This window comes from Passer domesticus, chromosome 15 (genome assembly GCF_036417665.1).
Source record: "Passer domesticus isolate bPasDom1 chromosome 15, bPasDom1.hap1, whole genome shotgun sequence".
Classification (NCBI taxonomy): Eukaryota; Metazoa; Chordata; class Aves; order Passeriformes; family Passeridae; genus Passer; species Passer domesticus.
In genome coordinates, this window is record NC_087488.1 from 11482400 (window position 1) to 11509630 (window position 27231).

A 27231-nucleotide genomic window follows, 5' to 3' on the forward strand; every position below is an offset into this window, starting at 1 on the left:
CCTACAAGCACATGGGGTCCCATCGTGTGGCATAAATGGGGGGGGGACACCCGTAAAACCAAGGGGTGCTGGCAGAGGCTGGAGAAATGGGGAACTTCCAGATCCTCAAGATGTACAACAAAGAAAAACGCCCCTTGTGCCCGCAGGTTTACAGCACAAACTCTGCAGATTCACAGTCTCCTTCTGAAGGGAGGATGAGAAATAGCTTTAATTTAACTCACCAAGTGTTAACCGTGGATTACACTGACATTTTTTCTTCTTTGCCCATAGCTGCAATTGGTTTAAGACAGTATTTTATCTTTCTTAAGTTGATTTTCTTTTAATTAAATGACTGAGCTAAGCAGAAAGAATTCAAGGCTGGGAGAAAAAGAAATGAAATAGCTTCAATTTTTAAAGACAGCCATTATGGAAATATTAACTGCACCTCCATTTAAAGTGTCTTTTGTTTATGCTTTGATTGCTTTCTTATTACAGTATTGAAATTGTAAATGGAAAATTACACCATGTTCTATTACATAAGCAACTGGTTTGCACAGCTTGAAATATAAGATTTTATTATGAGGTTTTCAGGGCTATGAACAATAGATGGGTTTTATTATACAGTAAATAGCACTTTTCCACTTGACTTCATTATAACATTTAGTGGTAAAAGGGAGATACTCCTCTTTCATAAATAAATGCAGCAAACTGTCTCCCAGATTTCAGACAACTGAGCAGCAGGGAAGCAACTTTGGTTTATCTGAACACGTTTAACTGATGTGTCAAGGCACTTGATTTTAGCAAATTGCCCAAATTACATTCCTTCCTTTCTGTCACAGTGGCCAGCTTGCTGATTTCCATGTGATGAAGGACGAAATCAAAGGGAAAAGCTGTGCAGAGACCCCACAGTGGAATTATTCCCAGGCAGACAGCACCAACCCTCTCCAGTTCTGTTCAACACCTTTACCAAGGATCTGGTGATGGGATTAGGGGCACCCTCAGTAAGGTTGTACATGACACCAGGTGGGTATCAGTGTGGATATTAGGAAAATTGGTGGAGTTCCCACTGGCAGCACTGGGGGAACAGTTGGCCTCAATAATGTTAAAGGTCTTTTCCAACCTAAATCAGTCTATGATTCTCTGTAAAGCTGCATCAACTTGGTATATTTTATCAATTTTAATTTTTTTTTAACCTGTTCATTTACTCGGGGTTTTTCTCTGGAGTCTTAAATGTTGTAGTTACTCAAATTCAGGTCAGGTATAGTAGCAGGTGTTTGGTTATGATTACTTAATGTTTTTATTGCAAATGCCAGTTGTACCTTCTAGAATTTCCTTTAAAGGTACAGGTTCTCATACAATCTAATACACATTATTCAGCAACTTAGGATAAATTTTTCCCAAGGAGATCAAATAAAACCCCCATTAGATAATCATTATGAAGGAAAAAAACCTCATTTGTGGATTAAACCAACCAGTTCCAAAAGGACTCAACAAAAACAGAGCCACAAAGAGCAGTGCCACAAACAGAATTAAATGCTTTTCACATATTTTCTTTCAAAAGAGTGAGAGACTTTGATTGCAGCAGGAAAATCTGAAATAGCTGCTTCAGCAAAAGGGTGCCCATTGTACAAGAGAGATTAGATAATTTGTAGTGTTTCTCCAGTATGGAGTCCTGAGCCCTTGCCAAAAATCAGAATGCTCAAATTAGAAGACTTCCCAACCTAGGGAAAATCTTGGCTCTTCCCCTTTCAAGTTGCACAGCTTGATAGACTGAAAAAGAAATAAAAATCCTTTGCTTGAATCATTCCTTTTCATCATTAATTATGGGCTGAAGTTACATGTAAAACTGTTCTTTTCCAATGTTGTCAGGTAGTGCTGAAAAGTTACTCCAGTGCTGGTGTTTATCCACCAGCTGGACAAACATCTCCTCAGAAGAAGTTATTACACACTCACCATTACTTTTTGGAAGCACCAAATTGAGTAACACTCCAGAGAAGAACCTTTATTCATTTTACGGGCAGGGAAACGTCCATGACTTCCATTATTTTCTCTCTCTCAGCACGCTGCCTCTTCTAAGAGCCTGCAGACTCAAATTATCAGGTAGTTAATTGGAAAATAATTTATTGACAAGCCATGAAAGGCTCGGAGTAAAGCACCAGGGGATTTCTTAGCTTGACTTGGGATAGCTGTAGGGAATTAATGAGCTGAACAAGACCAAGCACATTCAGATGCTGGAATTTGTGCCCTTGAGACTGCTGTTCCCAGCCCAGGCAGGGAACACACCTCAGAGAAACATCCTCCCAGGATCACTCATTGCTGCGCCTCCCTGCGTGAGCCGAGCTCGCCGCCAGCTCTTACATAAGGCCTCTTGCTCCATCACTGCCACAGGCTGTTGTAAACCATTTTTCTCCCTTTTAATTCAGGTTCCTAGACAAGCAAAAATGCAGAATATTGCCAGAATAGTCTGGGGAATGGGGATTTCTGTTGTGGATGATTAATGAAATATTATTGTTTTGCACTTACAGGGAAATCGTAGTTTCATGCCAATAAGGTCAGGGCCTTAATATGTTATAAAGATGTACAGAGTGATAGCTTATTTTCTGTAATTACTGAGCCAAAGCCTCATCAGTTTAGAGAGGAATGTTGTAGAAACAGCAACACTGCACTGAGAAGCGAAAAAAACCTTCATCTTAAATTGATCATTGCAGTTCTGGTACATCTAAATCCACATCTCCACCTGCACCAAGAGAGGGGCCCAAAAGGAAGATGCTGGGACCCTGCTTCTGTAGATACCAGCTAATCACCCTTCATGATATACCTCAAATTTCTCTTGGATTAATACAATTTCTGCAATATGTTGTTGAGAGAGACAGAAGCCAGAGACCCAGAACAAAAAATCCTTGGAGCTGTGTTGAGGTATTTGATTTATCAGCTATATTTTGAAAATAATCTCTTAATAACCCAGCCTACTCAATATTCACCTCCCAGGTTAGGCTGCCTTGACTTCTTGGTATAAATGTAGATCTGGAAGATCGCAGCTCTAGCTACAATTACAAGGGATTTTACTGCAAATATTTTTGTAGATATGCATATTAAAAAGTACATTACCAGCACCAAAGCCAAGGATCTCCCATGAATTTTCTCACTGGGTGAGACTCATGAAGGAATCGCATCTATTCAGTCCAAGAAGGAGGCTTTTAAAAGCAACAAAGTTCACAAGAATGGTAAATGCTTAACATGAGTGGGAAATACCCTCACCCTAGGGACAATGCACTAATCTCATGCACAGATTTTTTTATTTTCTTCTCCCAGTGACCAGACTCATCACATATAATCTTTCAACTCAGAACATGGGGGGAAAAAAATCAAAACCCAGGAATCTCTTTTTAAAAAAAAAGCCATGAAATAAAGATTTTTAAATATGTTTTTTTCAGGAGTCTTTCTTCCCAGAGTAGATTTGCAACCCACACTGATTTGACAGATGAATGAAAAGAAATTAAGGAATTATTTATATAAAAATGAGCAAAGTGAACGCTTGAGATACTGATCACTACCCTGCAGTGATCCTGTAGAAATACAGATTTGCAGGGTGGGAAGAAATGGGTGTAATCCAATAAAACAATGCAATAATGATGAAAAATTGAAAGAGGTCAGAGTCGGAAAGCTTTTGATTTCTTTTTGCCCTGGATTTGTCAAGGCAAGCAAAATCCATTAGCAAGGAGCAGCCTGAGTTTTAACACATCTGGGTCTTTAAAAATGTTAATGTTTAATAGGGTGTGCTCAGGCTTTATGTGTCCCTGATAACAATGCATGGGCTGATAGGCATCTCCAGGGGCTGTAAAGCAGTGGCAGAGCCCTGGAAGGCTCACAAGCACTTGGTGCTCAGTCTCCTGGTTTATGATGTTATCAGCAGTCATTGACTGAGTTATGGCCTTATAACAAGCCTTTCCCTGCACTATCCTACAGTTACTGCAGCACTGTTAACCTGTGTCCCATGAGAAGGTCTGTGACCTTCTCCAGACGAGCACACAGGAGTTACTGTGGTCTTTAAGTGCAGGCTCATTGTCCAGGAGGAACTGAGGAGTCCCCTGAGCTGTGCCCACAAAATCTGCTCACCTGAAAGTGCTTCTGCCTTGGGCTGGTAGAAAGACAAAGATGTGAGCTGGGAGCAATGTTTTACCCCAGTCCTGTGTGGGACCCTCCCCTGCAAGCCTGTGTTCAGGATTGCACCCTGGAAGCTGAGGGATGTGAGGAAGGAGTGGGGGTGAGGGCATCACATTGGCTCTGTTGTAAAACTGCAAAGATTCCCTCTCTCTGCAGAGCTCATCCCTCATTTCTCACAGGGCATCAGTCCAGCAGGCTGCAGGTCCATGGGCTCACTGCTGGAGAAAGGATCTCACCCTATACTGTCACCACAGATTGAAGTCCTAAAAAATCACCTAGGGAAGGTGATCTTTCTTGCCCTGGCAGCAGCCAGCTCTACTCCAACAGAGTTCTATGTAAACAGCAACAGATTTCCTCCTTTGGTACCCAACTGGCCCCATGCAGGGTTTGTTTCCTCCCTCTTACTGCATATTATAAAGTCTCAGGAGTCCCAGTAGTCACACCATTTATTCAGAGAAGAATCTGGCAGAACAGGATATTCTTGGAAATGTCTGGGAGAGGAGGGTGCAGGCCAAGGCCTCTCAGCTGTGCAGCAAATCTTGAGATGGATGTGACCATCCACTGCCCTCCTTTCTTTGCACACCCTGCCTGGTCCTCTTCTGCACAGGAAAGTTCCTCCTTGTAAAAAACCACTCCTGATAACAAACCTTGGAGAGCAGGCAGATCTGCAGGCAGCTCTTTCATGTCAATCTAGTTAGAGTTTATTGATTCCCCTTGCCTTTGGCTAATGTACTTTTATTATTATTAATAAATAATCATCATTTTTCCATCAGTGTAGCCTGCACCTGAGAGCCTTGGAGAATTCTAGCAAAAGAATTATTAAATTAAAGATTTCTAAAGGGTTGAACAGCAGCAGAGCCCAGTAATCTGCCAGAATCTGCAACTGGGGAGCAAAATATCCCCACTGGAGAATATGAGATAGAACATCAAATCAGCTCCTTCCCCCAGAGCCACCATTTCTACAAGTGGCTTCCTGTTCTTGGTCACTTGTGCTTTGTTGTCATCCCCCAAGGATACAGAGGATGGGGGTGGCTCTTGGAGCTGTCACCTGGGCACGTGGGCTCTTGCAGGACCCTGCCCTGGCTTGGGACATGACTCAGTACCTGCAGGGCCAGAACTGCTGCCATGTGCTCCTCCTGCCTCCCTCCTCCATCCTCTGCCCGGCCAGCTGCAGTCTGATCCTGGCTCCTCCCAGGTTACAAGGATTCAGGATCTCTTTCCCAATCCAGGATTGCCTGCAGGGGATGGTTTCTCCTAGAGGATGGCATGCAGCTGTTCATAAACAGGGAGTCATCACTAATTGCTGAGGCAGGCTTGGCCATCCAGGCACACCAGGTTGTCTGGGCACTAAACTGCCAAATAGTGACTGGCATGGTGTCAGGGGCATTTTGGGATTGCTGGTAGGGGATTTTTGGGACAAAGAGAGTAACAATGCTAGAAATAAAAAATGCTGCTTTGCTCAAGGAGGTGATTTTACTGAGGCGGCAGGAAAGCAAAAAGAATCAGAGCTGTCACCTGTAAATAGATCTGCTCCTGTCAGCAATCCTGAACCAGCCCCCCTTCATGCAACCATCATTCCAGCTTGTCCCTGGTCAGTCTTGTCCTCCCTGAGGGCTTTTTTGCCACTGTTGTGAGCTTTCCCTCCTGTGTCTTGCTTCCTCCAGTGCAGCACCAGTGGTCCAGCTGAGTCCTGTGAGCTGGCACAGTGACAGCAGCCCAGCATGCCTCCTGTCCTTGAGTTCTGACCCTGAAATCACATAGAGAACAACATGCTCATTACACAGATATTCGCTGTAAAAGAAACACCTTGTCCCAGTGTTGTAGATGAAATAAGAGCTCTGGATTACCATAATCCGTGGTTCAGAATAAAGGAGGGTGTTTCATCTGGCAGGAAAATGGAGTACATCTGGTCTGAGTGGACGTAAACAAGCTTGCAGAGCCCTTTTCCCTGTCTAAAGCTACTTCCCCAGAAGGTGTGTTCAGGAAATGACAGAAGGGCTATAAAGGGACCCCAAGATGCTCATCCCCTCACCTGCCTTTGGACATGGCTGTGCAGAGCCTCCTGCAGTGCCTGGGCTCCAGCTCGCTGCTCTGTTTGGCAGCAGGGCTGTTTGCCCTCCTTTACTTTCTCTCTAGCTCCAAGAAGTCAGTGTGCAATTTGCCCCCTGGGCCACGACCTCTTCCTCTGATCGGGAACCTGAACGTGGTGGACCTGAAAAAGCCGTTCCAGTCACTGACAGAGGTAGGGGCTGAGCGAGCAGCCAGGGGGCAGATGTGCAATTCCTGCAACGAGAAATGCAGCTGGGGAAATGTGGTGGTGTTTGCTTGGTGTGGAGGGCAGCAATGAGATATGTGGCACACAGGCAGGGTCCAGAATTTACCTTCAGAGGTGCGCGCACACACACACACACACATTGTATTTATATATATGACTATAAAACACGCACTCCTTTCTTTATACACACTCAAGTGTAGACCTCCCACCCCTCACAATCTATTCCAAATTGTTGGGTTTTGAGCCATTCAGAGGCTGCAGGTAAAAGGCTTGAGTTGAGCCAGGCTGCTGCCATCCAGAGATGTCTCACTGCCACCAGCCCTCTAGGAAGGATGGGTGGATGGAAGGGATGAAGCAAGAAAAGGTATCATCCCCACAGCAGAGGGAAAGGGGATGTCCTATGCTAAAACTAATTACATCTCTGCAATGCAAAGCAGAACTCTGCCTCCCCAGCCCTCCCCATGCACACACTGCCCAGGATGGTTGAGGACTCAATACATGGATTTTATATGTCTAGCTAAACAAATTGCTTTTTCTTACACAGCTCCATGGATACTTATATTCCTAAAAGAGAGAGAGGAAAAAAATAACCCACTTAAATATTTAAAAGCCAGGGGCAATGTTTGTTTCAGAAAGTGTCTGCTGTGCTCCCCAGGGACCTGGGGACAATTCAGTGGGAATTCAGATTTTATCTGGTTGCTGTAGAAGCAGTTGAGGTGCTGTGAGGGACCTGCCACCTGCCCTGTGTGTGTGCTGCTTACTGGACACTATGGTGGGGGAAAGCTGTTCCCCAGAGAACTCCTTCAGCCACTTGAACACCTGCAGTGAGAGGGCAGTGCAGACACTGCAATCCTCCTGTGAGCCCTGGAAGAAAGGGCATCCTCTCTTTCCCAAGCACAGAATTCTTACAGCAGGCACCCAGTGCTCATCTGCCCTGATTTATGGATTGTGTAGAGATCAGTTCTGATGGGCTCCTGGTCCTGAGCTCCTGGATATGTTTGAGGATGTCAGTATGAAACTATTTGTGAGCTATTTTTGGCAGTACTGGGGGACTTTATGATACAAATGTCACGTGACAGCACCAGCCTAATTTCCCAAGAAGCTTTATTTGGGCTTTCAGGCCTGCCACATCCAATATTTGTGCTGCTGAGTAAAACCAGAGAGGCTGCCAAGAAGCACTAATGCAAGGAGATGGCCAAAGGAAGGCCAGAGGCAGCTGTGATTCCCTGCCCCTGGCTCTGCCACACGCTCTATCTGCTGCCAGGGATGGAAGAACCAGTGCTAATGTTATCTCTCCAGCCGTCAAACTACTGCTTGATGAAAACAAATTCAATTTGTCTGGTGTAATAACAGGAGCTGCTTCTAATCTGAAATTCAATTTGTGGAATCTATCTAATGCATAGAAAATGGTAACCCAGGCACATCAGAAACAAGCAGACATTTGGAGTGGATGGCTTACAGTGTGTTCAAACGAAGCCTAAAATACGAAGTGAATGATTAGCTTGTCAAAGCCACCTTTCAGGCTAACAGATGATTCATTTTTAATTTGCTGCAAAAGCCTAACACTCCTGTGACATTATCTACCAGAATATGCTTCCTAGTCGGATTCAAGTTTCTGGTGGCCAGCAAATAGTTCCATAATGACTGCAACACTACCCACCTTGCCATAATTAGAGACAAGTGCTGTCCTGAAAGAGAGAGTTATTGTCTGGCTTTGTTTTTGCAGTGTTTGTGGCTTCAGCCTCAAAGGTGTGTGCACGCCCGCTCGCCTCAGGTCACCAGCACTACAATAAACAGGCCTGCCTGCTACAGCATTCTCTACCCAGCCTCCCAAGGTGGTATTGCTGGCCTGTTGCTGCAGAACACCACAGGAATGCAGTGGCACTTTACTGACTCCCCTGATAGGAGCAGTGATAGCAGACACCTTGTTGAGCAAACAGGGTGCAAGCAGAGATGCTGGCAATCGATAGCTGCTGCTCACTGCTTGAATTACAGCAGCACCTGGAGACAGCAGGCAGGGCTGGGAGGCTCCTTTTGGTCTAGAAACCACCTAGAGGGGCCAGTAGTAGTGTCTGAGTCCAGATCTGGCTTTGAATGAACATATTTATTCACCTTGACAGCTCTCCAAGATATATGGCAATGTCTTCACGGTGCATTTTGGACCCAGGAAGGTCGTGGTACTGGCTGGATATGAAACCATCAAGGATGCCCTTTTAAATCATGCTGAAGAGTTTGGAGAGAGGGCAGAAATACCCATATTTAGAAAAATGACACAAGGAAATGGTAACTGACCTTTTGCTTGGATAAGTTTTGTCTCTGTTCATTACATTCTCACAGCAGAGAGTACTGTGCTCTTGCAGATCACTTTTTGTGATCTTAGGAGGCACCAGTGTGTAAGAACATTTATGAACCACAGGTGCCATAAGGATGTTGCACCTTTATTTTAGGCATAGCATTCAGCCATGGAGAGCTGTGGAAAACTATGAGAAGATTTACCTTGTCCACACTGCGAGATTTTGGAATGGGAAAGAGAACCCTTGAGATCCGAATCCTGGAGGAAGTAAATTCCCTTATCAAATATTTTGAATCCTATCATGGTGAGTGTCAAATCTTTCATCCAGAGACAGAGAACAGGTCTAGCAGAACAATAAAGATTAATGAAAGTTTAACTCTGAGCAAATGGTATCTCGTGGTTAAAGTTCAGCATAAAGTGCAGTAGGTTATTGAACCAAGGCCTTAAAACACTGAAACAAAATTCCCTGCTATGAATTCTGGGTGGGGAATGAATTTTATTTGGGAGCTCAGGACTACATTTCCATAGGAAACCAGACAAACTAGCATAGTCATTTTGTCATTTGTTTTCATTGCTTGAAATACAGGCAAACCATTTGATACAAAAATGATACTCAACAATGCTGTATCCAATGTCATCTGCTCTATATTGTTTGGAGAGAGATTTGAATATGATGATCCAGTATTTCTAACTTTGCTGAAGCTGATAAATCAAAATACAAAGCTGTTGGGCTCCCCTATGGTGCAGGTAAGAGCTGAATTTTATGTTTTAGCTGTTCGTTTTTGGGGAATATCCAGTTTCAGCATTTGTTCTCCTGGCCTCCCACATATTTCTTCTTGAGAACAAGAACATTATCAACCAGTCAGCCTGTACAGAACACATCTGTGGTTCTGTATCTGCAATGCACAGATTCCCAGGCTTCTGCACTTACTCTGTGAAGCTTATTAGTAAAAGAAAAAAAAACCAAAAAAAACCAAACCAAAAGTCTTTCCAAAAGGAACAACTTTACCCTCTTTCAAGAGCAGAAGCACAATCCCAAACCTGCCTCCATGAATTACAGAAAGAACATTCTATTTCTGCAGGAATCCAGAGCTCCTTGGACTGTAGAAGGGGGAATTGCAGCCTCCAGTGTCAGGGCATAGGACAAGGGACCAGCAGTGTGATTTGAGATACCAATATGAGTTCAAAAATACCAATTAACAGTAAAACTTATCTTGCTCCACAGTTATATAACTTCTACCCATCCCTTGGATTTCTGTCTGGAGCTTCCAAGACTGTACTACAAAATATCCTTGAACTGAATGCTTTTCTCCAGAAGCTCTTCCAGGAACACAAAGAGGAGCTCAATGAGAATGACCTAACAGGCTTTGTCGATGCCTTCCTGGTGAAGCAAAACCAGGTACTTTAAAGCTGAGTCCCAGTGTCTTTCTGTTCCCTCCCCTTAGCTCACCCTTAGGACTGGCCACCTGTCAGGGACTGGCAGTGAATGGAAACAGAAGATCTGCAGTGAGCAGAACATACCAAAGCTCACACACTGAGCTGTGCTGGATTCACTCATGGCCCCACTGGAGCTGCTGGTTAAAGGGATTTCATTGTCAAGACATCCCACAGGGGGGAAATACGTTCCCACTCAGCACACATAAGGAGGAGATCACCCCAAGCCTTCCTGCAAGAATGGTACAGTGGTAAAATGTCTTGCAGTAAATAAATTCCAATTCACTGGAATTTTTTCTAATATCTAGATTTGGGGATTACACATGTGCTTGGGACCAGACAAATTCCACACAGCATAGGCCCTAATGCTAAAAGACTAAATAATTCACTTTCCAGCACATATAAAGTCACAGAAGGCTAAAATGCAGATTAAAATGGTGACATATGTCACATATGGGTATCACTTGCTGTATTACTCCCATGTTTTGAAGGAGTCAAAGAAACCACACACTGCATTCAGCAATGGAAACCTGATGTTTTCAACCCTGGACCTCTTTGCTGCTGGGACTGAGACTACATCCACAACTGTGCGCTGGGGGCTGCTGCTGATGATGAAATACCCAGAAATTCAGAGTAAGGAGGACACATCTCTTGTACAATTTATTGTTGCAAGCTTAAGGCTTTGGTTGTGGAAGGGAGTGGAACTCATTCAGTGTTGCCTAGAGTAATTATTCTGAGTGCTCTGAGGGAGATAACAAGCATTGACTTTACAAAGGAATTTTATTCAGCTGGATTGCAGTAAACCAGCCTGGCCAAGTGGGAGAGGCTGAGGGACAGCCTACAGACACAGCAAAGCTCCCTCCTTGTAATGTAATTCACCTGCAGGCCATGGGCTTACGTCACTAAAGGTCTCCTCAGGAGCTGATTCTGATCTGGTTTCTGTTGAGGCTTAAGGGGTAACAAAGGTGTGTGATGAGAGTCAGGCGTGAGATGGACTGTAGAGACTCCATTCAAGCTGCCTTAGCCCAACAACAAACCTGAAAGAACCCCACCATGCCCTGACTTACCCACTCCTGCCCTTCCCAGATATTTAGTTTTCCCTTTTCCTCATCTCTGCCAAACTGGTAGCCATTTCAGTTGCAAGATGAGATTGTTATCAGCTTCTTAATCATTTCCTCCCTCCTAGGAAGGATTCAGGAAGAAATGAACCATGTCATTGAACCAGGAGAGCTACCTAAGTTGGAGGACAGGAAAAAAATGCCGTACACAGAAGCAGTAATACATGAAATACAAAGGTTTGCCAATATTGTCCCCATGGGCGTATCCCGATCGACTCCCAGAGATGTGAATTTCCGAGGCTACGTGATTCCTAAGGTGAGCCCTGGGGCTGGCAGCTTGTGCTGCACAGACTCCTCACAGCTTTCTTAAAAGCAGATGAAGAAACACATAAATAACTGAAGACACGGTGATGCATGGTTTAATCTTTGTCTTAGTCCAGGATAATTACTATAAACATAGAATGGATTGTGGTCTGGTACGGCTGTTTGAATCATGATTAACCAGAGATTTAATTAAATCACACTGGTTTGAATCTTTTATGTCAAATGTGGGACCTCTACCCCGGCACCTTTGTTGAAAGATCTGACTCTGTAAGAAAGAAATGTTTTGTGATCCAAAAAAATAAAACAGCAGTTACTGGAAACAGACAGAGCCACCATGGGGCAGAGAAACATTCCCCAGTCCTATTTGTCATGTCTTATTTGCCTCTTCACATTAGGAAACATAACACAGTCTGGCTCATGTAAGGGAGTGATCTCCTCTTCCATGAGTTTCTTTGATCCCTTTCAGGGTACTGAGATTATTCCACTGCTGACCTCTGCTCTGAATGATGAGTTACACTGGAAAACCCCGGATCAGTTCAACCCTTCCCATTTCCTTGATGCCAATGGGAACTTCATTAGGAGAGAAGCATTTATTCCATTCTCCATAGGTAAGAGGAGTGTGGGTGCAGGGCTAATGCAGTTCCCCTGATGTCAGGAAAGTATGAAAGCCAGGGACACAGAAGAGAGGGTAAAGGATTTCTGGTCATTTCTCCTATCCACCATTGCTGTAGGTAACCACCTCTTCTTTGGGAGAGATGGGAGACACGGATTTACTCACAGTCACTAACCAATCTCATATATCTACAGACTTCTGTGTAGTTTGAGAGCAAATCAGTAGCACCTCTAATATACAGAGAGAAGGAAGGGAAAATTTCCTACCTCAGCAGCCTGCTCTTCCAGACTGTACCTCCTGCTTAGAAGGTCTCAGACATCAACACTAACAGTTAAAGGGCTGATCATTGACTTCTCCCCTGGTTGTTTTCAGGGCGAAGGGCTTGCCTTGGTGAAGGACTGGCCAGAATGGAGCTGTTCCTCTTCTTTTCAGGCTTGCTCCGCAAATTTGTTTTCCAGCCTCCTCCAGGAGTGGAGAAGTCAGACCTGGATCTCACTGCTGATGTCGGCTTTACCTTGACTCCCATGCCTCACCTGGTTTGTGCTGTGCCCTGTGAATGATCAAACAACACAGCATTAGAGTAGAGAACACTTCAAGCTTTAAAGCAAATCTAGCTATGGTGGGGAAAAGGTGTCCCTGAGCTTTAGGGGAAGGAAGACACCAGGCACTGTTATTACATTTTCTCTCATTGTGACATCCTCTCCAACAGCTCTTGCAATGTCTGTATAATGCAAACCCTTCAGACAGCTCTGAGTTCTGCTCTCAGAAACTGTGATTCATTCCTGGAACAGCACATCAGAGATGCTGTTTTCAGGACAGTTTGAAAGAGTGAAATGCCTTCAGACCTCCTCTGTAGATGTGACCCATCAGAGCTCTACCCTGGCAGTCTCTATGGGGAATTTCTCAGCCCAAAGTCCAAGCCTATAGCAGAGCTGATTATAAATGGCCCAGCTGGAGACAAGAGACACTCAAAGGATCTGGAAATCTCCTCAGGATGGTTGTTCAGCTGAGCCTCAGACTGAGCTTCCATTGTGTGATACAACCTGCCTTATCTTTATTACAGAGTCCCAGACACAAGGGTGTAACACGGGCTGATGCCAAGACCCAGGCACGGGACAGTTATCAGAAAACATCTAAGTGGTTTGGGAAATGGGTTCTTTCCACCTCACACCAGGCACTTCATGCTGAACAGCCCATTTATGATGGGGCCAATTGAGCAGCTTTCTGTTTCTGCTAAGAAAGGTATTTCTACCACTCCCTCACCTCTCCTGGCTTCATGCTGGCTCTGGCACTCATCCAATCCCTTACTGGGCCATCTTAGATCCCTAACCTGGCAGAAAATGAGCAGCCATGGCAAGGGAAGAGTTTCTGAATCAGCGTGGCTGAAGCGATACCTGCGGCAGTGTGAGAGCAGTGGAGCTGGGCTGGGCAGGGACTGCCACGCTCCAGCAGAGAGCTGGGAGAGGCTCAGCCCCTGCTCCCTGCTCCACTTGCACCTCAGGGGCTGTACTTGCTCTGCAGATCTTCTCTACTCTTCAGAGAGAATGGATCCTTCAGGGGATGAATAGCTGCCATAAGGATGTCATTTCTCACTCTCTCCACTGACTGCAGGGTGAACTATCATCCACAGGCTCCTAATTCCAAATTTACCAGGTGTGTTGTCATGAATGGGGACAGTATTGTCCATTCAACTGAAAATGGGGCAGTTATGGTAAACCTACAACATAAAACTAAAGTTACTGTTGTCTAAAGCTGAGCTGGAAGGAAATGGAAGGAAAGAAAGGAGAAAGAATAGGAAGGGATGACAAAGTATGGTGGCCTCTAGCCAAGACACGGACTCTCCTCACTAGCCTTAGTTTACACAACTAAGGCAGCACTCTCCCAGTGATTCTGCACCTTCTACTGCTGCTGGTGTTGCACTTGGTCAGGGGCTGTACCACAGACCCAGCTCCAGCTCCTGGCTCAGCTCGAGGAGTGCTCTGGGACAAGGAAGCCTCTGCTGCTGCGCTTGCTTGCGTTTGTTTTGCTGTTGTTCTATTTGCAGTCTAGCTACTGCAAGCCTGACCTTATCACCCACTTAATCATTAAATATTTTGTTCTGTTGTGTTGATCTATCTGGTGTGACAGTATGCAGTTGATTTCAGGTCAAACTGATAAAGCTGGGCTGCACCACCTTCAATACTGCCTCATGAGAGAGCTGAGCACAGGGATCCGTGGGCAGCCTGCAGCCAGGACATGCTCAGCAGCACAAAGAGTGACAATACTGACAGCCACAAACACCTCAAAGGAAATAGCTGGATTTCTAACTCCAGAAAATCCCAACTGCTGTGAGAGGCAGGATTCTGCAAGGCTCTCTGATGTGGCTCCTTTCAGTGGTTCCTGTGTCTCTTGCCCTTGCTCACAAGGAACCCATCACAGCAAAAGCCAGCAGGAATTATCCAAGGCTGCAATCTGGGATGCACTGGTGGTTAAGAATGGGACTGGCAGGGGAGGTGCAGAGATTTTGGGGCATTTAAGTTGATGCGGGGCTGGTGTTTTAGTGGCCCAGGCTGGCTGACTGGCAGTGGTGTGGTTGCCTTTAGGTGGCCGATACCCAACGTTCCACGTCCTCACCAGGACCACCAGTCACAAGTGGTGGCAGAATGCCACACGGGCACAAGGGATGGAGGGCAACTGGGCCACGAGCACCTAGAGGGGCCTGGCTGCCCCAGGAATGCACCCAGAGCAGTGTCAGTGCCTGGCAGGTGTTTTGTGCTCGGCTCTGTGTGCTCAGGCAGGGCAGCACGTAGCTCTGGAGTGAAACACAAAACACGTACCAGACACATCAGTGAGACAGGAATTTCTTGTCATCGCAAGACTTTTACTTACCTTTGTCATTTTAATGCATTGCACTCAGAGCCTGGCTCAAAAAAAACCACAATACACTCCCCCTGGCTTTTCAGAGATCATTTAACTCTCTTTCTGAAAGGCCTTTTTATGAGTTCAGAGGCTCCCAGGGCAAGGTGAAACACCAGGAGAGCAGCAGCAACACGTAACTTTTGCCCCGCAGGGTGCTGCTGGTCCAAGAAAACCCTGCAGGAACAAACAATTTGCCGAGGCACAGAGTATTGCAAGTTCTCATCACAGTGCCCACGTTCTGCATCCTGTGCCAGCCATGTTCCTTCCTGCCTGCCTTTACAGCCCCTCTGCCTCTTAGCTCATGGAGCAGGCAGGGCTGAGTCATCCTAGGCATGCTCTGGGGGAAACCATTGCCTCCAGCCCATTTCTTGGAAACTAACAAAAAAATAAATCTCAGAAATGTTGCGACACACTTGCTGCTCCTGCTTCTGGGTGGCTGCTGTGTGCAACATCTCCTCACCACACAGGCAGCTCCGGTGAGTGCCCAGCAGCCGTTCGCTCCGGGACCCTGCTGACCATGCCCCACTCTGGGTCAGACCCACCTCCTTCCTTGCCTTCTTTGCATTTACAAGGCTAAGGAGCCATATTTGCTGAAGAATGGCCTTTATATGATCTAACCTTTGGACAAATGTACCTTTAGCCTTGTGTTTCCTCATCATGTAAGACAGCCCTTTCTTCCCTGAATGATCGTATTCCTTTGGCTGGTTATGCCAGACTTCCTCCTGAAAACCACTATTCAATCAGGTAACCTCAATTATTTTCTACAAGGTTTAAGCCTTGATAAGGGATAAGATCCAGGTGTTCAGTATTTTTGAGTTAAAATCATTCCATTCTCCTGTCTCGTTCCCTTGCTGGAGCCTGCCAGGTCAGATGGCTTCATTAACTTCGTTAACTTCTTCCCCCTATCCCTTAGAAGCTGCTCTCACAAAATGAAGTCCTCCCAGAAGTTTCAAATCGAATTTTGTCTTTCCACTGCACTCATGCATCCACTCATGATCACTTGATCCAAGCTAATTTTCTGTGGCTAGCTATTACATGTCTTCCACCTCAGACACAAAGTCTGAAATCACATCCCTCCCGGGCAGTTCAGAGCTGACTTTATGAAGAAGTTTATGGGCTACAACCCCCCAGGGATAGTTGGGCTTTACCATTATTAACAACCTTTGATCTCCACTTGACATCAAGAAAGCCAAAGTCTCCTGTAAAAAATACTAATCTTTTTCTCTAGTAACATGGAGATCTCAAATCCTACCTAAGCTTGAATCCAGAGGTTCTAATAGGATTCCAAGAGTCTTTTTATTCCCTGTGTCAGCAGAGTGCTTGGAGGGTCATAGTACTGCTAATGAAGGACCTTGAGGTCTCAGGGAGGAGGAGGTTAGAGAGGAATGCCAAGCACCTTTTCCCATGTATATGTTCTTGCACACACATGCATGGGTTTGTAATTTGAAACTCTCTTTACTTCTGGACAGGCTTTGCAAACTGCTTAGACCACATTCTCTGAGGTGTTTAAAGAGGGTGGAGTATGCAGTATTTATTTAGGTACTCTACAAACCTTAATAAGAATTGAGTGCTTGTAGCAATTGCAGAGAGCAAACAGAGAGCCAGCTGGCAGAAACTGAACAGTGCCACTGCATTTTTATTGCTTCTAACCCCAAAAACCAGATTATTACTTTTAAAAAAAATGTCTTTTTTAATTTCATTTCTCTCTGATCCTGCATTAGTTTGTCTGCTGTGTGCAGCAGTATTATTAGCTGTAGCCTATTTTTCAACTGGCTATAAAAATTCAGCTTTTAAATTACCTCCTGGTCCAACTCCTCTTCCGATCATTGGTAACCTGCACTTGGTGGATCTTAGAAGGCAAGATAAATCACTAATGAAGGTAGGACAAAAAACCCTAACCCAGACCCTCACAGATTTTTAAACTGGGATGTTTCAGTGAGAACTTTTTGTCTTTTTTAATTCAAACTAAATTGTGAAGGTGTGAAAATTGCTTTATGATATCTTTCTGGGCTTCTTCTAGTCAATGTCTGTGTTGATGCAATGTAATTTAGGAGCAATCAACCATTAAAAAAAGACCTCTGGGTAATATGGGATTTCTTCATGTAATTGTGATGATGTACATGAAGTCTATAATGCTTGTGGGATTTGAAATATTAATTTGACAGCTTGGACACCTAGAAATCTTTTAAAGCATTAGAATATAACTAACATAAATTAAATTGCTTCCCTCCCCTATGCCCCAGAGATGTGGCAAAGAGGAATTCCACAATGCAGTGACCCCAAAACTGCCGCGGAGAGGGCGAAATCCAGACTCCATTGCAAAATCCCTTTCCCTCTCGATGAATGGGCACGCATTAAAGTCTAGATGGTAGTGCAAGGGAAAGATGGCAAAGCTGTGCTAAGGAACAGAGTGAAAAACCTGTGAGCTCTTCCACTAAGCTGTAATTAAGAAAACTTACCCCACTGTGTGCAGGACGAGGCTGCTCCTGGGGCTGCCAGGCATTCCCGCCTGGTTTTAGGGGATGGTTCCATTGGGGATGGCTCCATTGGGATGGTTCCCTCAGGGATGGCTCCATTAGGGATGGCTCCATTGGGGATGGCTCCACTGGGGATGGCTCCACTGGGGATGGCTCCCTTAGGGATGGCTCTATTAGGGATGGCTCCATTGGGGATGGCTCTCTCACGGATGGTTCCCTCGGGGATGGTTCCCTCAGGGATGGCTCCCTCAGGGATGGTTCCCTTGGGGATGGCTCTCTCGGGGATGGCTCCCTTGGGGATGGCTCCACTGGCAATGGCTCCACTGGGAATGGCTCCCTCAGGGATGGCTCTCTCAGGAATGGCTCCCTCGGGGCTGACCCACGCTGGGGTCACGGAGAGAGTGAGCAAACAGGCAGGGGGGTTCACAGCCAGGTGTCCATGCTCCTGTGACACCCGTGCTCAGCAAACACGGGCTGTGCTGCCATGGGGCGAGGCCCCAGCACCTGGAGCTGTTATGGGCAATGTCAGGGTTGGGGTCAGTTTACCCAGCAGGGCTGGGCAGACGCTGCTGCAGCCTCTGAACGGCGCTTTGGAATTACCTCCGCGTGCTTTTGTCCCCTGCTTGGCTGTGCTTGCTATTGTCTATGTTTGCCTTGGCTTTGGGATTACTCCAGAGGGGTTATCCCTCCATCTCACCCCACGGAGAGCAAAAAATGGTGTTTGCACAAAGCAGCTGGCACCGACTGGGGTTTGTTGGGTGGGCAATGAGGGATACCCCCTTTGTCCTATGAAAGAGACACTGCTTCTCTCCTAGCAGGATGCAGGAGTGCTTTAGTACATCAGGAGCATCAGACCAAAGATTTCCTCTATGACAGAATCATTATTTGCACTGAACTATCTTCTTTTTTTTGGTCTTTCTCCAGTTTGCCAACTTTATCTGCCATTTGAGGTCCAGCCTTTAGATGTTTTGGTTTTTTTTGGTTTTTTGTTTTCCATTTATTTTCTCCTCAACAACAAAGCCAGATTAGTGATGCACTGATGGGGGTGGGGGCTCCTTCATGGCAAGAAGCCTGAATTCCATACAGATGCCAGCAAGGCACCTGTACAAAATGCCTTGTGTTTGACCATGATGAGCTCACAAGGTGCCCTTCTGCAGGTAGTGACTCTGCAGCCATTCCCTGCAGGATGCCAGGATGAAAAATGTCCTTTCAGACAGCACAAGGTGCTGTTCTATGCACTCTCCCTCAATTCCTGACCATCACAGCTTGACTCTTTTTTCAGCTTGCAGAAAAATACGGCCCCATCTTCACCCTGCACTTTGGGTTCCAGAAAGTTGTGGTCCTGACCGGGTACGAAGTTGTGCGAGAGGCGCTTGTGAACTACACAGAGGAGTTTGTAGACAGACCATCCATCCCAATATTTGACCAAATTCAGAACAGAAATGGTACTAGAGCAATGACTGGGGGTGTGGGAGGGACAACGCTGTCATTTAGTGCCCATGATGATGATGATGATGATGATGAGGCACAGCCCAACTGTGCATCCCTGGAGCCCAGCTTTTAAACATGCCCTTGGGCCCTTCTGGAGCCAAGTGACAGCAAATGTTTGGCTTTCCTTGCACGCAGTGGCTCCTGGCTTTCCATCATTTCTGCTGATGCACTTGCAGCCCATCCATATCCAAAGAGTTGAGGGGTGGGAGGAGTGGGATTTTTGAAGGCACTGTGGTAACTCTGGGGTTAATCTCTGTGAGATGTTGGTGTGAGAAGCTCACTGTCACCACTGGTTTATGAACCCTCCTCATGTTTCCAGGAGACTTTGGACTACCTGGCTCGGCTGTTGGGAGCTGTCGGGATTTTCCCTTTCTCCCACTGCCTTTGTCATGTCAGTTCCCACACCTTTGCCTCCTCACAAAAGTTCTCAGGAAGTCCAGCCTGAAACAGCTTCAGAAGCAAGAGGCTGAGGCTGGAAATCCACTCCCACAAACAATCCCATATTTTTTCCACCCCTGACTACTTCAGAGGACTTTTTGCTTTGTCCATCCTCTGCTTCATGTGAGGCTTTAGCTGGGAGACCCAAAAGGAAGCTTTATATGTTGGTCACAGGCTGAAGTTGGGATTAGAATCAGAAATAAAATTACCCAGCCATAATATGAATAGATTAATTTATCACTACACAAATAAAAGGAATTGAAGAGGAGAAAGGCATTTTTTAGGGCTAATTTACATGTAAAACATCTCTGTGGGAGAATATCAGTATTGCATCATAAGTCCTTTCACATTTACCTTTTCAGCCCAAGTCTGAGGCACTTAGAGGTGACTCAAAGATGGGAGCTCTCAGGGGCTGTAAAGCAACAATGGTCACAAATTTTCCCATGAAACATTTTTTCTTCAGAATATGCCAATTTGTTGACTTTGTGAAGATGCTCTCAGAAAAGGAATTTTCCAGATGAAATTGAATAAATTAAAGAAAAATTAAAAATTGAAGTTTAGAAATTTGATCTGATATTTTTAGAACAAAAAGTTTTGCTACCCAAATTAAAATTACACTGCTTCAAAACAGAAAAGCAAACATATTTAAAAGCCTCACAGCCACGATGGAGATGTGAAATGCTGGCATACAGCTTTTCAACTGACCACAATCTGAGATAATTTTTGGATTATTGACCCAACTTTTTCTTTACAGCACTCTAACAGGATGAAATACCCATCCCTGCTTGGAGGTGCTAGAGATCATCGTGGCATGAGCTCAGAAACCTCCACAAAAATGTCAGTATTTTCACCACTGCTGAAAATACAGCACTGCTGGGAATCTCCATAAAACATTTCAGGGTGGAGGAGACTGAATTATCCCATCCCACACAATAAATTACCTTTATGACTAAAACAGGATGAAGGGAGAAGCTTCAGACACACAAGCTGCTTGAGGCCCTAGACTTGCAACCAGCAGGGCCAAAAATGTCCCGTGACTAACTCAAACCAACATCTCCCCCCAGCTCTACAGCCAACCCACACTGGTCTGAAAGCCACACCTGCCCATCTGCCACTCAGGAGAGGACTGGGGTCACTGGGCTGGGAGGGAGCTTGCTTTTCCCAAGCTACAGCTCAGTGAGGATGGAGCTGAGAGGATGCAGGGATGAGGCACACAGAAAGGGGAGACCTTTAGTCCCTAAATCCATGTGAAAAAAAAAACCTGTGCAGCTCCCTGCTCCCCACCCTGTTTGGTGTGGTGTGGGGGGCTCCTCCGTGCCTGAGCCCAGCACATTTCTCACGGGCTGCCCAGGTCTGTTCTTCTCCATCGGGGAGCTGTGGAGGACAACGCGCAGGTTCACCGTGTCCAGCATGCGCAACCTCGGCATGGGCAAACAGATGATCGAAGGCAGGATCTTCGAGGAGCTCCACTTCCTCATCGAGATGATCAAATCCTTCAAAGGTGAGCTGGGGGCCGTGCTGGGGCTGTCCAGCCCCCTGTGTGTCACAGCTGCTCCACGACTCACAGCTTTCCCACCCCGCTGCCGCTGCAGGGGAACCTTTCATCCTGCCCTCCTTCAACTGCGCTCCCATCAACGTCACCTTCGTCATGCTCTTTGGGGACAGGTTTGACTACAAGGACCCAACGTTTCTCACTCTCTTAAGGCTCATAGATGAAATTATGATTCTTCTGGGATCCCCAAATTTAAACGTGAGTAAACTGCCCTGTCCCACAGGTAATTTTTTTACGTGAGCCACACCAACCGTAGGGTTTACTTCAGCAGTTTTCAAACGTTCAGAGCCAGCCATTACACCTAAAATGTGACAGTTCTTCATGTGCCACTTGGGTCACCAAAATCTGCTGCCAGATTCCCCTTACCTACTTTCCTTTTGACCCATCCTGCACATCTGTGTGGAGCTAAAATGAGATCTGAACTGTGGTTACTTTAGCTTATGAAAATCTGCCTGGGAAGTCCCTGGGATGCTGAGCTATTGCTGCTAAAGACAAAACTCAACTGATTCATTGGCTCTTAGGAAAAAAGCTGTTTCAGCATGTGCCAAGGGGATTCTATGTGTTTCTGTGTGGCATTTCTGCAGGCCTAATGCTTCTCTTTTTAAATTTCTCATTAGTATTTCAATTTCTACCCGTTCCTCGGATTTCTTTTCAAAACCCACAAGATTATGCTCAAGAAAATCGAAGATGTGCGTGCCATTTTAAGGCAATACATGAAGGCAAGCAGGGAGGATATCAATGAGAACAGTGTGAGGAGCTACATCGATGCACTGATATTCAAACAACAAGAGGTATTGGACTGCTTAGCTCTGTTGGCTGTTTGCAATGTCTCCTTTGGATTTTCTAGCTAAAAGAGTTGCTGAGTCTTGATTTCAGTCATGTTGTGTACATCTATTGAAACCCATGCTGTTATTTCAGTGGTACTTAAATCAGATGCAAGACTCTTACAATTGGTACATTTTTCTATCAAAATTAAGACACAAAAGCTACTCTCAGTCCACTCCTGAAATCGTAATAATATGAGATCAACTACTCTCTCCTAGTAGAAAATGCATGAATTCACATGAAAGCTGACTCTGCCTTTCTTTTTATGAAAACAAATCAATTAATCATTGATACTGTTGCTCCATCAAGATGAATGAGCCCCTTAAAGCACTTGAATGATAAATCATCAGTACAAGTCCTAACCCTGCCCTGCATCTTACTTAGCAGAGGCTCGGTGGTTTCACACATCAGTTGGTTTCGTTCAACACAAAATATTTGGGCTCTGAGCTTTTTCTTCTTTCCAGCTGGATCCAGGCTCACCTTAGGCACTAAGTATTCTACTCAGCTATGTGGAGGAGGAGTTATCACAGTTCTAAAGCCCAGGCAGAAATGGCCTGAAAGGTGATTTTGAGCTTTGTTGGGAATTCAAACCCGGCCTTGGGCAGGAGGAGTCCCTCAGAGATAGGATTAGCTGAATCTGCTTCTGTTCAGGGCAGAGACCAGGCTCTTTCCAAACCTGCAAGGCTGAGTCTGTGAGCAGCAGCGGGCTCTGGGTTTCAGCCTGCTTCCAGGGGAGATGGATGTTGAACCAAAACTCCCCTCCAAACCTTCCATCTGTGGTGTTCCATCTCTGGTGGAAGCTGTGCATTCAAGATCAGGTCTATTTTATCACCCAGTTCACAAACACAAGGCCACAGCCAGCTGTGCTGTAGGTTATGCATCATTCCTTGACCTTGCTGAATACTCAGACTGATGGTTTTATGATTTTTCTTACCTCTTGTGTTTTTCAAGGAGAAGAACAAGAAAGACAGCCTCTTCCATGATGACAACTTAATGGCATCTATACTTGACCTGGTCATGGCTGGGACAGAGACCATTGCCACCACGCTCCAGTGGTCCATCCTGCTCATGATGAAATACCCAGAGATTCAAAGTGAGCAGCTTTTACCTTCTCCATCCATGGCAAGGCTGAAATGGCCTCAGATCCACAGCAGCTCTTTCGCCTGAAGAGCTGAATCCTAGCTCTCCTCTGTGATGAGCTCCTAATGTAACTTGGTGCTGATCAAAGTCACAATAAAACAGCTTTTGACTTGTTAGGAGAGAGGATGAGTGGAGATCAGAGTATGATGCTGCAGGAACAACCCACCCACATGCCTGAATTAAACACAGAGCAGGGAAACCCACACTGCTGCTTTAAGAATCCTCTCTCTTCAAACTCAGGAAAAATGGGTTTTTTTTCCCCTAAACTAAATCCAAGGAGGGAGTTGGCTTCCTTGCTGGGACACATCCCTTGTGTTTGTTCCTTCCAGAAAAGGTGCAGGAGGAGATTGGGAGAACAGTCAAAGCTGGGAGCTGGGCCACGTATGAGGACAGGAAGAACATGCCCTACACCAACGCGGTGCTGCACGAGGTGCAGAGGTTCATCACCCTCCTGCCACACGTGCCCCGCTGCACTGCCGTTGACACCCACTTCAGGGGCTACTTCCTTCCCAAGGTAGGGATCTGCTGCCTCCCAGGAACACAAAACCCTCCCCGGATTTGCCAGTGCCACTGGAGAATGGTTTCTTAAAGGGAATTACATGTCAGAGTCCAAAACCATCCCCAGAAGGGTTTCTGTACTGAGCCCTGAGTTGTCATAGGGTTCAATCCAGTCCCTCTCATGCTCAGGACTTCCTCACTCCATGAGCAGCCTTGGTTTACCTCTTTGCTGCCATCTGCACAGTGAAGTATCTGCCAGAGAATTGCAGGATCTTACCTTCCACTTGAGGTTTTCACAGCACCATGTGGGGTTTGGCTTCAGTCCTTGGCACTAGTGGGAAAATCTCACTGATGTCTCTCTGCTGGATGATGAGATAAAACCCTCATGGTCTCCACCTAGCCCAGGTGGAGCAAATCTGGGACACCAAAGTCTGTGTGAGAAAATGAACCAAAACAGCACCTGGCAATCATTTGTGCCTTTGTTACTTTTCTTCCAGGGTATAATTGTAATCCCATCCCTTACCTCAGTGCTGCTGGATAAGACACAGTGGGAGACACCACATCAGTTCAACCCCAACCACTTTCTCGATGCTGAAGGGAATTTTGTAAAGAAGGGAGCTTTCCTGCCTTTCTCCACAGGTAACTAAAGGGCTGACCTGCACAGAGCTGGGGCTGTGGCAGGGCCACTTAATTACAATACACACTAATGGGTCTTCATGTGTAAACACTGCCCTTAACTCAGTCAATGAGCAACCAGACAACTGAATGGAATCAATTGTTCTGCATCTGGGCAAATGGCTGCTGCCAGAGCACAGCTCTCCCACTGCTAAATATAGCACAAAGAAGGGTAGGAAAAAGAAAAACACTCTTATCTAAAAGTGGTATACGAGGGTAAATTGCACAGGAAAAGTGAGTTTCAAACTATTCCACTTGGGAAGGAGGTGGCATTCTTCTATCAGGTTGCTTTCCAAAATAAAGGGTTAAAGATGCTGAGAGGGTTGGAAGAGCTAAGCAGAGGAGAGGGCACAGCATAAATGTGCAATAACCCTGCAAGGTGGCTGTAGCCTGTGACAAAAGAGAACCTTTAGCAACACAGGCCCCTCTACTCCAAAATGCTTTAGTGCATTTCAAGGTTTCCCTCCTGCTCCCATTGCAACATCTCAGATGCTAACATGTCCATGGCAAACATTCCAGCTGGATTCTTCCACAAACACTCTGCTTTCACCCACAGGGCGACGGAACTGCATCGGGGAAAGCCTGGCCAAGATGGAGCTGTTTGTCTTCTTTGTAGGGCTGCTCCAAACATTCACCTTCCGACCCCAGCCAGGAGTTTCAGAGTCTGACTTGGACCTCACCGTCCCCCAGACGACTTTCACATTGAGGCCTCAGCCTCAGGCAACCTGTGCCGTCCTGCGGGAATAACCACGGCCTTGTCCCACAGTTTTGGGGTCCAACACCCCAACTTTGCTCACAGTCCCATCCCCCCACCCTGCCACACCACCACATCCCCTTCCCACTGCCTCCATCCCCCCCTCCACTGCTCCATCCTCCCTCTTTGCTCCTGTGCTGGGGGGGACATGCAAACACAAACCATGGTGCTGGCATCACACCCCACTGCTCAAGACATGCACAGAGCTGGTGAAGGGACCAAGCTGCTGCTCTGGTGGAGGGGATGCAGCCCATGAGCAGCAGGGGAACACCCATGCTCCCAGGGCTCACCATGTCACAGAAATCTGCCCGGAATCCTGAGGAAGAACAACCCATGGTTTGCTGGAAGCCACAGAGAGACACGGTGGGTCACAGGCTTGAGCCATCCATGGGCACCTCCTGGGCTTTTCCACAGCTCACAGCAAAATCCTACCAGGATTTCACCCACCAGGCAGCCAAGCCAAACACTGAGAGTGAAAAAAGTGATGGGTCCATGTGATTTGAGGACTAAGTCATTGGAAAAGTGTCCTGGAAGATGCCCCAGAGGCTGCAAACCTGTTCAGAGAAGCAAGTGCTGCAACCAAGCTCAACACCGCTCCCCAGACGGAACAAAACAGGAGCTGCATTCCTAAGTTTGCAATTTAAATCATGAGGCCACATGAGATTTGCACCAGCATCCGGTCATAAAGGGCAAATTACACAAAAATAAACTACACCCACTGCTAGTTTTACACATCTCTGTCCTTCCTGACCTTGTTAAACAGCAGTGAAGAGCATTCCCTCTCTTCAGATATCCTGGTTAATGTTAAGAGCCTAACCAGCAGTCATTTGGTGTTTGGGATGGTCTGGCCTTTGGAACCAGCCATGCAATTCCCCTGCAAATGCAGCCTAATTTCACAGTGCTTGTTTTGCACACACACGTGCACAGAGAGTGGGGATCAGGGATTAAATGAGAGCTGGTTTTGGTTGGCTTCCTCTCCTCTGTAGCTCAGCCTGGCTGTTGTCTCTATCTCACTCTTACATGCCATCATATTCCACAACCTTATTCCAGCTAAAGCAATTTTCCATCCGTTTATCTGCCTGTGACTTCCCACTCCTCCACATCCTTATCATGTGCTTTATCATATTGTTTGTTTCCCCTTCATGGGAACCCAATAAAGTTTTAATCCCACGTCCTCATTACATTTCCTATGCCTGGCACCCAACTTTGCAGCACACAGAAATGCAAACACCATGAAAGGTTGGTCCTGAGCCCAGAATGACAACAGATAAAATGTTAGATGTATCCCATGGGTGAGAAGTTTTGCATATGTTCATCCTAGTAAACACCAACTCAACAGCAGACCCTTCATACCTGCAGGGTGGTTTCACCAGGGCAAATTCCTCAGCTTTGGGCTGTGAGTCAGCCCTGGGGACAATTTCAGTTCTTCACTTCTGTGCCTCCTGCTTGCAGAGGCTGAATTAAAGGTTGCCACCATTTCTCCCTGCTGCTGGTGCTGTCCCTCTGTTTAGTGCTTGGATGGGAAGGCAAGGAGAGGCAGGTAAAGCAACTGGGGAGCAAACCAGATATCAGCTCTGTGGAGGAAGTCTTGGTCTGGCTGACATAAAATAACACTTTTGCCTTCAGAAAGGCCAGGACTGTTCCAGTTTTAACCCCTCCAAAATAACATGAACTGAAAAGGTAGATAAAGCAGCAGTGTAGTGCTCTAGGCAGCAACACTGAGCTGGGCTCAACTCTGCACAAATTCTCTGGTGGAACCCCAGACCTGCCCCTTGCCATGGGCTCTGGGGCTCTTGGCTTTGAAGCAGAGACATGGATCCCTTCCTCCACGGCACAGCAGCCTCCAGAGCTGCAAACATCCAAGGAAAACTGGTTCCTTGGATTCCTTTGAAAAATGCATCCTGCTTGTGCCTGTGTCAGCAGATGGATAGGAGTGATCCCTCCCCAGCACACTGAATTACACTGCTGAATATATCTCCACAAAATAAAGTGCCTGTCTCTTGTTTATTTGCTCAGCCAAGCGATGGCAGAACATTGATTATGACTCAGCTATCTATTTATCTAGCAGAAAACATTGGCTCTCAGAGGTGGAAATACCATTTCCACATTCCTAAGTGGCCCTGAGGGTCTTCCCTGTAGCTGCAAAACAAGTTTGTGCCTTGCAACTCTCACCTGGATTGAAGGCAAACACCTTGGGGCAGGACAGGTGCCTGGGTGTTTAGAGTCAGAGCTGAACAACACCACCTCACTTTGTGGCTCAGGGCGCTGGCAGCTGTCCCCTGGCCCAGCCTGTCACCCCAGGCTGGTGATGCTGGCACCAGGGGCTCCTGCCCTGAGAGGGGC

The 27231-nt window shown here is 46.2% G+C and overlaps 2 protein-coding genes and 1 long non-coding RNA gene across 5 annotated transcripts; 2 read left to right on the top strand and 1 right to left on the bottom strand.

Moving 5' to 3' along the window:
* Window positions 1-892: 892 nt before the first annotated feature.
* Window positions 893-12700, top strand: LOC135281279 (cytochrome P450 2K4-like). 3 transcript variants are annotated; one of them, XM_064390017.1, is made up of 10 exons: window positions 893-985; window positions 6280-6385; window positions 8539-8701; window positions 8866-9015; window positions 9298-9458; window positions 9937-10110; window positions 10637-10778; window positions 11332-11519; window positions 11994-12135; window positions 12513-12700. In XM_064390017.1, exons 1-10 carry the CDS (start codon window positions 960-962, stop codon window positions 12698-12700), a joined length of 1440 nt encoding a protein of 479 aa, XP_064246087.1. In that variant the 5' UTR covers window positions 893-959. The 3 variants fall into 3 exon arrangements, with proteins under 3 accessions (XP_064246087.1, XP_064246086.1, XP_064246085.1); XM_064390016.1 differs by lacking the exon at window positions 893-985 and adding an exon at window positions 2759-2895; XM_064390015.1 differs by lacking the exon at window positions 893-985 and adding an exon at window positions 2770-2895 and having other exon boundaries at window positions 6035-6385.
* Window positions 1386-21642, bottom strand: LOC135281281 (uncharacterized). Its single transcript, XR_010347976.1, has 4 exons — window positions 17498-21642; window positions 12407-12690; window positions 6176-6355; window positions 1386-5890 (listed from the first exon to the last, which is right to left on the bottom strand). It is a non-coding gene; the product is annotated as an uncharacterized LOC135281281 (long non-coding RNA).
* Window positions 15793-25618, top strand: LOC135281280 (cytochrome P450 2W1). Its single transcript, XM_064390018.1, has 9 exons — window positions 15793-16917; window positions 18798-18960; window positions 20796-20945; window positions 21037-21194; window positions 21614-21787; window positions 22773-22914; window positions 23291-23475; window positions 23957-24098; window positions 24691-25618. Exons 1-9 carry the CDS (start codon window positions 16720-16722, stop codon window positions 24879-24881), a joined length of 1503 nt encoding a protein of 500 aa, XP_064246088.1. The 5' UTR covers window positions 15793-16719; the 3' UTR covers window positions 24882-25618.
* The last annotated feature ends 1613 nt before the right edge of the window (window positions 25619-27231 follow it).

Coding starts and splice junctions, on each gene's coding strand:
- LOC135281279 (XM_064390015.1), top strand. CDS start 6,188: ATGGCTGTGCAGAGCCTCCTGCAGTGCCTGGGCTCCAGCTCGCTGCTC. Junction 8,702..8,865: donor AAAAATGACACAAGGAAATG/GTAACTGACCTT, acceptor CCTTTATTTTAG/GCATAGCATTCAGCCATGGA. Junction 12,136..12,512: donor ATTTATTCCATTCTCCATAG/GTAAGAGGAGTG, acceptor GGTTGTTTTCAG/GGCGAAGGGCTTGCCTTGGT.
- LOC135281280 (XM_064390018.1), top strand. CDS start 16,720: ATGTCTTTTTTAATTTCATTTCTCTCTGATCCTGCATTAGTTTGTCTG. Junction 22,915..23,290: donor GAAATACCCAGAGATTCAAA/GTGAGCAGCTTT, acceptor TGTTCCTTCCAG/AAAAGGTGCAGGAGGAGATT. Junction 23,476..23,956: donor GGGGCTACTTCCTTCCCAAG/GTAGGGATCTGC, acceptor CTTTTCTTCCAG/GGTATAATTGTAATCCCATC.